Source organism: Gordionus sp. m RMFG-2023, chromosome 2 (genome assembly GCF_954871325.1).
Source record: "Gordionus sp. m RMFG-2023 chromosome 2, tfGorSpeb1-WG-v2, whole genome shotgun sequence".
Taxonomy (NCBI): Eukaryota; Metazoa; Nematomorpha; class Gordioida; order Chordodea; family Parachordodidae; genus Gordionus; species Gordionus sp. m RMFG-2023.
In genome coordinates, this window is record NC_088776.1 from 38,820,437 (window position 1) to 38,834,188 (window position 13,752).

A 13,752-nucleotide genomic window follows, 5' to 3' on the forward strand; every position below is an offset into this window, starting at 1 on the left:
TTTTTTAATGCATTTAATGTTAATATCACTTAAAAATATGCCTTCAAACAAGTATTCTAGGGAGGAGTTAGTAGCATCAAATAAAATCAGCCTATTATTTTAGCTCTGTTTATGCCGATCTGATTTTGAACAAATTTTAAAACTTCCGATTTTAACACCTCCTTAAAATAATTTTGTTTTATAACAAGTTATGATGCTATATCGATAATCCAATATATTTATGCATAAAAAGTTAGCCACCAATCTTATGCCAATTCTGGGATATACTACATATCATTTTATTATCGGCAAAAAATATTGGAGCAGCCCTAATATATAATATTTTAACCCTTTTCCACCTATATTTTGCCTTTCAAATTACTTAACAATTATTATATTATAAAGTAAACGAGTTCTTATCATTTACGTGTGTTGAGCCTTCTTTTATTTCCTCATTGCTAAACAACTCTTTCATTTTCGAGAGATTTAATTAAAGTAGAATGATCATCAGAAAATATTTTTTTACAAATTTTTTTATAACACTTTTAAGGTGAACGACGTAATGAACCTTCTTAAGCCAATATTGTCAAACGAAATTTCAGGTAAAGAGCAACACCGTGAAGAATCTCAAATCTCCCGTGCAGATGTCGATGAAAGTGACGAAGTTGACGCCCAGATAGAGTTGGCCAAGCTTATAAATTTGGTTAAATCACCTGGCAACTTGGATATGCATTTTTTGGTAATCATTAAAATAATATTACTTTAGGAGGAGGGGGATGTACAAAATTGCATAAAATAGATTCAAAGGTTGACTTTTTATTTATATACATTCATTTTTAATGGTCGGCACCTTAACTCCCAGTTTTTTTAAAAAACTCTACTAAGTAATTTTTTATGTAATAATTATGTCTTTATCTTTATTGCTCGATTTTCAACTTGCGATCAAAACAAAGTTGCTCAAAACAGTATACTCTTACTTTGAACACCTTCCGGCATCCAAAATAAAATATTCCATACCTACCATTGTATTCGGATGCCTTAGTATTTGCGAAAACTTGTTAGGATCTTATGACGAAGGGGGATCCATATCTAATGAGGTTAGACTTTTAACATTTTTTATTATATAATATTTTATATTTCCTGCTATTCTACTAGGCAGTTTTTGTAATATAATAAAAACTACAATAATTTATAATATTTTTATGATACAATTTTATTTATTTTTTAGAGCTCTGTAATGAACTATTTTTTATCCGAAATCCGACTGATTTAAATAAATTAAGTCCTATAATGCCCGTCCGACTATGGAAGGACAGGATTAGGAGTTATCTGTTTAAGTCATTATTGAAATGTTTAGGGTCAAATTAGGGGGTGATTGAACGATGAGGTGGGGATGGTTTTGATCACGATCCATGCATCGAGATTTTCGATGGGGTGTAGGACTTGGAGACCCGGTTTTAATACCGATTTAACCATATCTAAGAATCTAAAATAATGGTGGGGGGGTCTATGGGAATCGGTGGTTTTTAGCAAAGCGCAGGCTCTCATCACAAGAGCAATCCTGACTTTAAATTTCTTTATTCATCATTCACAGAAATAAAATGAGAAAATTAAGAAAAATTTAGAGTTTTATCAAGGCGTGGCTAGGGTCACATCACGGGGCATCCGTGGCTTTGTTAGATACCATTCACGACATACAAAAACAAGGAACAAGGTGGTTGCAGGTTATTATCGCACCTCGGAACCACCCGAGGCTCTGGGAACCATGAGATTAAATGGCTGAATCCGAAATAATTAATACGGTATAGTTGTTCAAGAATCTTTTATTTTTAATCTAACACATCAAAATTATTTTATTATTATTCATAAATCTTAAACATAATGAAATAATTTCGTCGAATTAAATAAATCCAAACGTTAAATCAAAATAGAAAAAAATAATGATCAAGTATATTTTATTAAGGTATTTACCCCTTTTGTGGTAAACAATCTTTTATTAACTCTATATCGAATCTGGTTTACCACCAGTTTACATATGATAATTATCGTGAGAAGATGGTAATATACAATACACTTTTAAAAAATGTAAGAAAATGAGAAACCCGACTTAGTCAGAAATCATTGATATCAACAAAACACTTTAAAAAAATAACATATAGGTAAAAGAATGATGAACAACAATTATTTTATTACATTTATAAAAAAAGGAAAGCCATTTATCCGCCAAGCTCTTAACCATAACCAAATTCGTCCATTCCTCCATCTTCGTTATGAGTGAAAGAGAACTTTATGAGCAAGCCCTGAAACTCTACCTACAAGCGTCGCTCGCTGTAAATTCGTTGGTAGCCAATATTAAAGCCAAACCAGATCTCGCTAAGAGTTTTAGGATGGAGGAATTTGAAAGCGTTGCTTACGAATTCATGAGCCAGGTAATGGGTATATTTTAGGAATGCGAAACAAATAATTTTGAATTTAAAAAATAAATCAAAATCTGTTAATTTTTGAATTATTTAAAACCAGAAATTCGCATTGAAAAGATTAAAATTCAAAACGAAACAGTTGTTTTTAAATTTTTTCAGCTCTCATGTGGCGAGCATAATTATGAGATATTTGGGATCCTAAATCAAAACACTAAACGCAGGAGCTATGCATCAAAATTTTAAATAAGTCATTAGGGTATGGATTTTCGAATTGTTTCGAGCGTAGGTACCCCCGTTTTGCCTCCAAACTGTTTCAAATTGATGATTATAATCATTAACTATTTTTATTACATTCCCTATTATTTATTAAATTTTAAAAATGCAAAATTATCATTTTTTTAGTCCTTCTCCATATACGAAGATGACATAGCGGATAGTAAAACTTTGTTTACCTGTCTCAACATTATAACATCCACATTTTCCTCAATTTCCTGTTTCGGTGCCGAAAACCATGAATCTCTTAGAAGACAGGTATTATTATTTGTTATTTTGAATCCGGTGCAAACCGGTTCGATCAACAGAAGTGGTTCCTATTTAGTATATTATACGTTCGGTTAAAATAAACTCGTTGGCTTAAAAAAATAATTTGAAACGATTTAAGCTGACATTTCGGTAATGATGACGAATGAGATAAGCAAAATTAATATTAAATTCAAACTGGTTAGTTTTTAGGTCACGATTTTATGTGAGAGCAAATTATTTTAGAAATTATTCCCTGGAATACTGACCCTACTGCAATAGGTTGGATGTTCCCATTTTGTTTGAAGTTGTCAAGCAAGCTCCAAATATGATAGGTTGAATTCTGTTAGGAATATTATTGCAAAATATATTATTGAATAATATAAATTGTTAAAGTATATTTTGATATAGAGGTATTTTGTTATATGGATAGCGAGGGAGAGGCCTGCTTGCTGTTTTTGTTGGATACTTGTTATAAATTTTAATATTTTATATTAAATATCTTTGACAACTATTCATTGGAAATGAGGACACATTTTTTTATATATTTTAATAAGGTATGAAAATGACGAAATTCTTATTAACTATATACTACTAAAAAAAATATATTTAAAATAAATTCTGATAGTGTTTCTCTTCGGCTTCCAAGTTACTCAAAAAACCGGATCAAGCTAGAGCACTGTGTCTTATATCTCACGTATTTTGGTCATCCCTAATTTCAAATGAGAGTGATTTAGTGCCTAAAAGGGTTTAAATTTTTTTCCCCAAAGCTCATTTAGTGCTGTAATATGTTTTTTTTACATAAAGCAACTTCTAATACCGTTACCTTACATAACGAATTTTATTATTAAATATAATATATTGTTTAATCTTACTCTATATAATAAGATTTTACTTTTAACTAATGTTTTAGTTTTAAAAGATATTTAAATTTTTTTTAAAAAAAAGTTTGTATTTGTATCATTTTATATTAAAATTTTAATAAGCAGATTGGAATAAGAGCTGGGAAAGAAATAGAGAGAAAGACGAAATTTAAAGGGAGGGGGCATTAGTTCTACGCATAAGTTCAGGAAATCATTTATTTTGGACTGGTCTGTTCCCTTCCACTCGCCACTGATAAGCACGTTTATTAGAGTATTTAAGGAAAATATATAAACATAAACAGAGGACCCTAATTAGATAATTGGGATATATCTTCCCTAAAAAACGTATTAAGATCTTTTTTAAAAAATAAATAAAAATTGATGGATCGTTTGCTAACTTAATGGATTAAATATTTCCATGTTTTATTTTTAAACTACTAACATTTACTAGTTATTTCTTCTTATCATTAGGTACAGGATGGTGAAAAGGTTATGACTTGTTTAAATAAAACTATTAAAATAACAAACCAATGCCTCAATAACGAGGTCAAACTGCAACTCTACACCGAGATCCTAAATAACGCTTATATTTTGCATAACGAGGGTTGTACGGAATTGGTAAACATTTTATATTCTGCTTTTAGAAATATGCATATTTTATAAGTGGGTAATTGAAATATAATATACTATATTATTTTAGTTAATATGTTATTTTTTCAACTTTAAATCATTTTTTGAATGGGTTATTAAAAATTTAAAAATATGATTATAAAAAACCTACTCTGTGATTTTTAATACTGCCATGAATTTTTGAAATTAATATAATTTATAATTTATTTTCCATATATTTTTTTTATATAAATTATAAATGACTCATAAGTAAATGGCAAAATTGTCTGAAATTAATAGAGTAAGTATGCTAAGCATCCCGAAATACATTTTCGGTAAACTTAAATTTTTAAAATTATAAAAACGCACTTCAAAAAGTGATTTAAAGTTTAAAAAATAACACTGATGTTAAAAAACAGCATTGACGCTAGCATATGATTTGCAGAAATTTTTCACTAGTTATTATTCTAATTTTTTCAATTGCCCTACTATCAGATTTTATATAAAAATATTTAACTCTCTTATACGTAAAATGTAAATTTAATTCAGTTAAAAGAGGTTTTTAAATAATAAAAGGAGCCATCAGGTATTTGTCAAAGGATTTTTTCCCTTTTCTGATATTTAAATTATACAAGCTAAATTTGCACTTATGGGATCGGATCTATGTGACCATCTCGTTAATTTAAATTAATATCGATTTGAAATGTTAATTTTTTTAAAAATATTTATCATTTCATTTTTTATAAATAAGCAAACTCAAGGGTTCATGACGGATCTAATAGATAAGATAAATTCCGAACTTATTCCCTCAATCACAAACACGATTAGTGAAGATAAAGGTATTATTCAGTAATCATTTTAATGTTTTTTTACTAAATAAAATTAGGAAATTACAAATGTGTTTTATATACACAATAATTGTATATAAACAATAATAAATAACCTGCTGCATATATACATATATTTTCTACCTCTCCTTAACGATATTAAATAAAAAGATCATGCTAATAGTTTTCCATGATCATTGGTCTAGTTCATTGATAGTATAAAGCTGAGATAGTTGGTCTTTATTATGTTTATAGCCAGCCTCTGATGCAGGTACTAATCTTCGTTGGGATCCTCGGAGGCCATGAGAGCCTAGCGATGTTAAAGTTGTGGCTATTATGGGTAGTGTATAGTTGGTAGTAGTGACGGCGAATTCCCTTTTTAAAGTTTTTTTTGTCATAGTCTAAGTGTGCTCAGATTACACCAAAAATATCTTCGATTGATTTGAGCAAAATACTTTTTTTATGGATGGACTCAGAATTGGGCAGGCCCTTGAGAAAATAATATAGAAACAGATGTTTTTATATAAAAAATATATCTTAGGTATAGATACAACAAAAATACTTCTAAATAAAAGTATCTATACAATATGCTTTTTAGAATTTTTTCTAGTTATTCCTACTGCTCACATAAGTCGACGAGGAGATCAAGATAATCCCTATTTCTTAAAAAAACATAATATCTCGTTCAACTGTTCTAAAAAATGATGCGTGGCCCAATGATAATAGTGGAAATGGGCAGAGCATAAACCAACCAACAGAAATAAAAAGATTTATATCATATATACTAAATACTTATATATGTTGTATATTTTAACGAGCTGAAATATAAATTCCAAATAAATAGCATCAAATTCTATGGTTTATTCGACCACAGTGGAACTGTCCCATTTTAAAAAAAAATTGTTTAGAAATTTTTTTAAATTATCTAAAACAGAACAATAACAAAAATTCTACGACTATAAGAAAATATTCTTACGATCTCATTTATATAAGTGTAATTAAAAACCAAATGAGACATAAAAATTTTTTAACAAATCGAAATTACCTAAATATTACTATATTTATTTCAAGTATACTGCCATTGGTTAATCCAAAATATTGGACATTGATAATATTCCACCCTTTTAAATAAATTAGATTATTTAAATACAATGATTTATATAAATATATTTAAGAATAAAATTCAATTATCTCATTGCATAGAAAAGTAAAATTGATATGCCAGAATAATAATGAATATTAATATTATTATTTTAAAATATAAAGGTAGGAAAGAAAGAAACATAATTAAAATGAGAATATACAAGAAAAAATTATAAAATTGAAATAATCCTTTGTCAAGAAAACTCAAAGGATACAAGATGAAATATATAGGATAGAGATATTAGTATCTTATTAAAATATATCAAAAAGATACAGCTTGCAAGATTTATCTGATATACAAAAGAATCTTGTATCTTAGATGAAAAATATCGTATATAAAATACGACTCTGGTATTTTAAATACAAAAGAGTCTTGTATCTTATATACAAAAAAATCTATATTTCGGATACAAAAGGATCTTGTATCTTAGATACAAGTATTTGCAATACTTCCCAACTCAGGATAGGTTCTAAATAGAAAATAATTTTAATATGCCTAAATGATAAAAACCAGAAAAATATTTTTTAAAAAAATAAAGTATTCATATATATTTTTTAAACTTTATATAATATCTCAAGGAAAAATTAACCCGCTTATGATTAAACAATACAAATCCATAGAGGAACTAATCGTAAATGGCAAAACGGAATTACTCGCGGAAAAAATTAAATTAGTTAAAATATGAGAAATTGAATCTTTAGATTTTTAAGATCTATTATTTTGCCTAAATTAAAGAATAGAATATACTAATTTTATTTCCCTTTAATATATTATTTGTTTTATAAAAAAAAATTATACAAGAAAATGAAATGTATATTTAAAATGATCGAATTTTTGTATTTATATGTCTACAAAAAAAGTGATAAGGGGGACCAGAGACTTGATTATTTTATTTTTAAATGAACTCTTAAGCTATATATATGCCATTTCTAACAAGAGGCAGGCGATTGATCATCATCTCCTAAGTTTGGTTTGAGCACGCTTAAAATATTTTCTGAACTCAAGCATGTGAATAAAACCTAGTATAAATATATAATTTGAAATCACTCGGACAATTTTATAAAATTTGAAATCGCTCGGACAATTTTATTAATTTGTATATTATTATTTTTTTCTGAACTGTTATTCGCATAAATTTATACACACGTTATATTTTAAATATTAATTTATCATTGTTTATATTGATTCTTTTTATTTTTGAAAAATTAATATATATAAGTTTAAATTTTAAAATCTTTCAACAAATCATGGCCATATATATTTTTTTTATCTTATAAACAGTTAATATATTATTTACTTTGGAATTGAATGAATAAAAAGAATAAATTTTAAAATCATTTTTTAAAATTATAATATTCCATCATTTATTACATTACAGTTTCTATTTTTTTTTTAAAAAAAAATTCAAATTTCACTAAAATTCTATTATGACGTCTTATCATAACCAGAATTTTTAAAATGTTAAAAGTGGAAAAGTTTATGACCAATACGATACTCTTTTAAATTATAAGATTTCTGGAATCATAATAATCAAATTATTCTATATTAGAAGTCAGGTAGAACTAAAATTTTTGGAGCCAGACAACTTGTGCAAAATAATTTTACTGATTGAGCATCTATTTTATAAAAAATTTTAATGCCTAGAATTCAGCTAATCTGTTCTTTTCCAATATAAGATCTTATATGAAAAATTTCACAGACTGGCATGTGCATACCACTACTCTAATATATATATTGATATTTTATATTTTTAAAATTCCATATTTCCAAGATTATTCATCACTTTAAACAAGCTTAATTCAGATATAAACCCGTACCCTGGTTATTTGACTGAACCCAGGCCCTTTTTAAAAGTGGAGGTTTCTAGATGTCAAAAAAAATTTTTCTCTTCTCTTTTTTAAATTCATGAAAAATAAATAAAAAATTTTTTCGTGGAATCATTTTTTCTCTACCCATTTCTTAAAATTTCCTGGTTCCCATTATATTTTTTAATTTATATCAATTTTAGAAAGTGTAATATTGTAAATTTTGTAGTGTAGAAAATAATATTTTATTATAAATTTTAATTTTTTAATATGCATATGAATTGCTTATCTTGTTTTATATTCATTTTAGATAATAAATAAGTTGCTTATCTTGTTTTATATTAATTTTAGATAATAAAATATCGGGATTTTGTAGTAGATGAAGAACAATGGGGGATTCACCCATCGCAAATATGCATATTCTCATAAATATAGGCTAGTGCTGTAAAGTAGCGTACTAACGGCGTAACCTTATTTGAAGAAAAGGATCGCAGTAACGCGTTTATTTTTTTCCTATAAAATATGGAAAAAACCTATTGCATTATAAAATTATTTTTTAAATTTTATAAATAATTTAAGCCGAGTTTTTAAGTCAGATCAACCACCAATTTCTTTCATTTCTATTTAAAATTTTTATTGATATATTTTCAATCAAGATTGTTAATTCTAATTAATATTGAATCAATCACGATATGTTAATTTATATTCTTATTCTTTAATATTATAATTTATTATATAGATAATATTATGACAATTATACATATTTCTTCAGATGAAGATGATTTAACCTGCCTTGGCCCTAATATAGAACATTTTTTACACCAATAAAAAAAATTAAGGGTACAAAGTCTACACTAAAATTATGTCCCAACTTAAATATTTCCCCAAATGTAGAAAAAACATGGGCAGTCTCGGTACTGTGCAGCCATTTATAAGGAAAAATATATGATTGAATCGTTTATAACAAGATGGAACTCCATAACTCCGTGAAATTGGTATAGTTCTCAAGGAGAATGGCCATAAATTTGACGAATCTTGTGATAAATCCAAATTACAGAGATTTCCAGATATGTTAAGTCGTTCATTGATGAATATTGTATGGGTATATATATTATTTTATAGGCTATGGAACCTGTTCCTACCTCTTTCCATTTTAAAGGGAAGAAAAAAGGCATTTGGGAAATCTCATTCCCACAATAACTATTATAATATTTAAAAAATGGCCTTAAATAATTTCATTTTTTAAGCCACATTAATGCAATTCTTTAAGAAAAATATTATAAATATAGTAAATATTTCCTTAAATGTAGAATAAACATGACCAGTCTAGAAACTGTAAAAAATTTATAAGAAAAAATGGGAAGATATATGATTAAACCGGTTATAACCAGGGATGTGAACCCAGACCCTGAACCCGGACCCTTTTAAAAAGTGGAGGGTCTAAGGGTTCAGGGTGTTTTAAAAATTTTTTTTTTTAAATTAATGTAAAAATATAATTCTTAAAAAACAATATAAAATTTTATTAATTTTTAAAAAAATAATATAAAATTTTTATAATTTTTAAAAAATAATATAAAATTTTTATAATTTTTAAAAAATAATATAAAATTTTTATAATTTTATTAATTTTTAAAAAAATAATATAAAATTTTTATAATTTTAAAAAATAATATAAAATTTTTATAATTTTTTTCGTGGAATCTCCATAAAAAATTGTCACTTTAAAACTATAATTGATAAAGCAAGGGATGTTGTAAAATATTTAAGAACTCCCACAATTGTTAGAATATTAAAATCCATGAAAAGGTAAATGGCAATTTTAGATTGCACAACACGTTGGTCCTCTATGTGTATGATGCTAGAGCGATTATTAAGTTTGAAAGATTTCTGTAATTATTTTATCAGGAGCATGTGAAATCATTTTGTCAGAAGATGATTGGAATCAAGTAAAAGAGCTTACTAGTGTGCTGGTTCCTTTAAAAATAACAACATTAAGAGTGCAAGCTGAACAATTATGTTTATCGGATTTTTATGGCATATGGTTAAGATGTCGATTAGAGTTAGGGAGATTAACAAGTTCTTTTTCAAATGAAGTATTAGAAAATAAGAGAGCAACAATATTTACAAAATAGTGTTGTATATGCTTCGATATATTTAGACCCGCGATATCAGGTTTTAAAGTAGTGAGCAAAAACAAATGGCTATAGACCATCTTGAAGATTTATGCCATACCCAAAACTCTATTATTTACAATACATTGGTGGTTACAACAATATCTACTGGTTGTAGCGATAATAATGATCTGGAAATTTTACTATTAGATAGAGAAAAAAAAATTAAATTATCTGATAGAAAGGAGCAAAAAATATCTATTGTATCTTTAATAGAAAAGTTCTCGGAAGTTATGAGAATAAATAGAGATGCAAACATTTTAAAATTCTGGGAGGAAAATTCTTCATATATCCAGAATTATATAACTTTTCTAGATTCGTCATGGCTGTACCGGCGACACAAGTACAATAATTTATGTATTATAAAAATGACTATCTATTTTAGGTAAGCGTAGAACGTGGATTTTCATCGTTGACTAATTTACGTGGAAATCTGAAGAATGATATTTTAGAAGATATCATGATTGTGCGATTGAATAAAATATTTAAAATATAAATTATCTCATTTCGAATTATAAATGTGTATATATTGAAGTATAATAAAAAATGAATAAAAAAAAGTCTTATTTTGAGTCATTATTTTTATGTTTCCTCTGAACCCTGGACCCGGGTCCTTTTTAAATTTATTACCAGACCCGGACCCTTTTTTTTTGTCGAAGGGTTCACATCCCTGGTTATAACATGATGGAACTATTTTTATAACTCAGTGAAATTAATATTCTTATAAGTAGATTGACCAATTTGACAAATCTTTAGATATATTTTATGATTTGTGTTATTTAAAAAATTATATATGTATATTATATATCTGTAAATCATGGGTTTATTTTGAAAAATTGATTTCGAGGTGTCAGGCTTAAAATTTTAAAAATGATATTACATTTAAAATAAAATGACATAAAATTCTTGCAAGAAACAAGGCGCAAATATTTTTTCTTTGTACAATAATTTTTTTACAATCAAAAAAGTTATTAAATTTTTTATATTAAAAAAAAATATGGCCAAGCTGGGCGGACAAATAATTTTTATTTTGGTTTGGGCTTTTCACGACAAAAAAAATTTTTGTTCAAGATCGGGCTGGGCTGGAGAAATATTTTAAAAAAAATTTGCGACCAGACTTGAAAAATTAAGCCCAATGCAGATTAATTAATATTAATGTATATGATTTTATGTTATGGAACCTGTAGCTATGGCTCATTCGATTTTAGAAAATTTGGAATATCTCACGATAACTATTATAATATTAAAACGTAAAATTGCTTTAAATAATTTCAAGTTTTAAGCCACATTAATGCAATTCTTTAAGAAAAATATAAATATATAGTTAATATTTCCTCAAATGTAGTATAAACATGACCAGTCTCGAAACTGTAAATTAATAAGGAAAAATGAGAAGATATATGATTAAACCAGTTATAACATGATGGAACTATTTTTATAACTCAGTGAAATTAATACTTATAAGTAGAATGACCAATTTTTAGATAAATCCAAGTCATTCATAGATATATTTTGCAATCCTGTAAATTACACAGTTGAAATATTGTTTAAAATTTTTATTTATTGTCAATAGCTTAAAAATACTTTTTTTTAATAGGCAGCTATGGCTCATGTATATAGTATATATAATAAAAATATTTTATCAAAATAAAAAATGACATTTGAAATTACAAATTAGATTTTCATTTAATTTCATAAATATGTATTTAATTTATATTTTTTTAATTAAAATTTAAGGACATGTTCAAGTCTAAAATTAAATTATGCTAAGCTCAGGCCAAATAAAAGAAAGTTTTGAATAAATTTACCCAAAAAATATTTTCCTCCAGCATACTCCTTTTGCTAATAATTATTATGGTTCAATTTGATATGCAATTACTCTATATACGAATGAGCAATAAAAATAGTTTAAAACTTTTATTTTTATATAATAATTGTCTTTCTCTTTTACTATTTATAAAAATTATTATTTGAAAATAAATATTCTATGTTTTTTAAATGGCCTAGTTCTAGGCTTTGGTTTAATTATTATTTATATATTGAAAATGAAATTAATTATTTTAAACATGTTCATTTAAATAGGTATTTTCAAATTATTTATATAAACAAGTAATAATTTAGCAATTATTTGCATATTTTCTCTTTTCAAGAGCTAACAATCTATTTTTTTCAATTCTTTTCTTCAAATCACATGATAAAGATAAAACTGGTTCTAATGTTTGAATATTTTCATTTAAATCTTCTTCATTGTCATTTATGTGTGTATTTTCACTGTTGATTTCTTCATAATACCCCATTTCATCATGATCAGTCTTTTTTTATTTGATAAAAATATGAGATTTTGAGTATATTTGACATACTTTTTGTGTTATGGTGGATTTTATCAAGCTATTATCAAGGTTACTTATTAAATTTATATCTTCATTAAATTCAATGTTAAAATTGTGATCATTTTCATTATTTGACATTCTTTGTGAATTAAGTTCATCTTTAAATAATTGATGCATATTATGAAGTGTGGTCTATTGTTTGTTAACATAAAATTAAATGATTACATTTTATACTTTGACTACATTTTTGTGACCTAAATTTTCAATTTTATCAATTACATCTTCAAATGAATATTTAGGAAATAGTCTTAAAGCCCAGTGTTCATACATATCTAAAATTGTATTTAAATCTGTTTTCTACAACATTAGATGCATTAAATTTTAAATAATTATAACAAACTTCATTTTTATATCCCTTAAGTTTAATATTTTGGAAAATATTTGATAGTGCAGACAACCCCTTTTCACCTAATAGTCTATAAAATTATATAACTATAAAAATTAATAATCTTTTACAAATTAGTATTAAATTTTGGCCTATTTTTCTGTACCCGTTTAACTTTACTATAATCAGTCTCATCCAATGTTAACTGTATCAGGTTACTTTTTTCTTTTTAAATTTTTTTAAATATAAATAGAAAATTAGATACCATTTTTAATATTATTTGGAATATCATTTGTATCTTCTCCCTCAAAAATATCATAATTATCAGATTCTTCGATCTCTAGCATTTTAAATAATTGGCGCGAAATTATTAAACAATCCGCAAAACAAATTATTTGATATTCTATATAACAGTTATACACATATACAAGAGAGCCACCCTTGGTTCTTTCAGAAAGCTCATCAAACTGGGATAAAAAGACGGGAAATAATTTAGATACTTTAATACCAATTTAGATATAGGCCTTAATTATTTCTTCTTATTTAGAGTTAATGCATAAAGGTATAAATGAACAATTTTGTCTTGTTGTTTGTTCAGATAATTTTAAATTAAACTTTTATACTGAGTTTTATGGGCATATTAAAAATAAAACTATTTAGAAATCAAAGAGAAACAAATACACCAAAACGGTAAAAGGAC

General features: G+C 26.0%; 2 protein-coding genes and 1 long non-coding RNA gene across 5 annotated transcripts in view; 1 reads left to right on the plus strand and 2 right to left on the minus strand.

Annotated features, from left to right (window-relative positions):
• Positions 1–7,637, plus strand: part of LOC135923396 (vacuolar protein sorting-associated protein 35-like) — a 39,550-nt gene extending 31,913 nt beyond the window's left edge. Inside the window, exons 13-20 of one of the 2 annotated variants that reach the window (XM_065458115.1) lie at positions 530–718; positions 933–1,076; positions 2,187–2,408; positions 2,802–2,930; positions 3,547–3,666; positions 4,253–4,399; positions 5,142–5,229; positions 6,940–7,637. In XM_065458115.1, coding sequence (XP_065314187.1) covers positions 530–718; positions 933–1,076; positions 2,187–2,408; positions 2,802–2,930; positions 3,547–3,666; positions 4,253–4,399; positions 5,142–5,229; positions 6,940–7,046 — 1,146 coding nt within the window. In that variant the 3' untranslated portion in view covers positions 7,047–7,637. The remainder of the gene's footprint in view (positions 1–529; positions 719–932; positions 1,077–2,186; positions 2,409–2,801; positions 2,931–3,546; positions 3,667–4,252; positions 4,400–5,141; positions 5,230–6,939) is intronic. The other variant, XM_065458116.1, reaches the window with a different exon arrangement.
• A 4,817-nt stretch (positions 7,638–12,454) lies between these two features.
• Positions 12,455–12,997, minus strand: LOC135924320 (TIMELESS-interacting protein-like). The gene is made up of 3 exons (XM_065459374.1): positions 12,902–12,997; positions 12,698–12,859; positions 12,455–12,649 (listed from the first exon to the last, which is right to left on the minus strand). Exons 1-3 carry the CDS (start codon positions 12,995–12,997, stop codon positions 12,455–12,457), a joined length of 453 nt encoding a protein of 150 aa, XP_065315446.1.
• A 70-nt stretch (positions 12,998–13,067) lies between these two features.
• LOC135925342 (uncharacterized) lies at positions 13,068–13,346 on the minus strand. Of its 2 annotated transcripts, none has more exons than XR_010571622.1 (3): positions 13,318–13,346; positions 13,184–13,277; positions 13,068–13,135 (listed from the first exon to the last, which is right to left on the minus strand). It is a non-coding gene; the product is annotated as an uncharacterized LOC135925342 (long non-coding RNA). The 2 variants fall into 2 exon arrangements; XR_010571623.1 differs by having other exon boundaries at positions 13,083–13,143; positions 13,318–13,343.
• Between the last annotated feature and the right edge of the window lie 406 nt (positions 13,347–13,752).

Bases quoted from the DNA above. Each gene is read 5' to 3' on its own strand.
- LOC135924320 (XM_065459374.1), bottom strand. From the start codon at position 12,997: ATGTATGAACACTGGGCTTTAAGACTATTTCCTAAATATTCATTTGAA. The intron at 12,860-12,901 runs GTATAAAATGTA...AACAAACAATAG, and splicing joins GTCACAAAAATGTAGTCAAA to ACCACACTTCATAATATGCA. The intron at 12,650-12,697 runs GTATGTCAAATA...AAATAAAAAAAG, and splicing joins AATCCACCATAACACAAAAA to ACTGATCATGATGAAATGGG.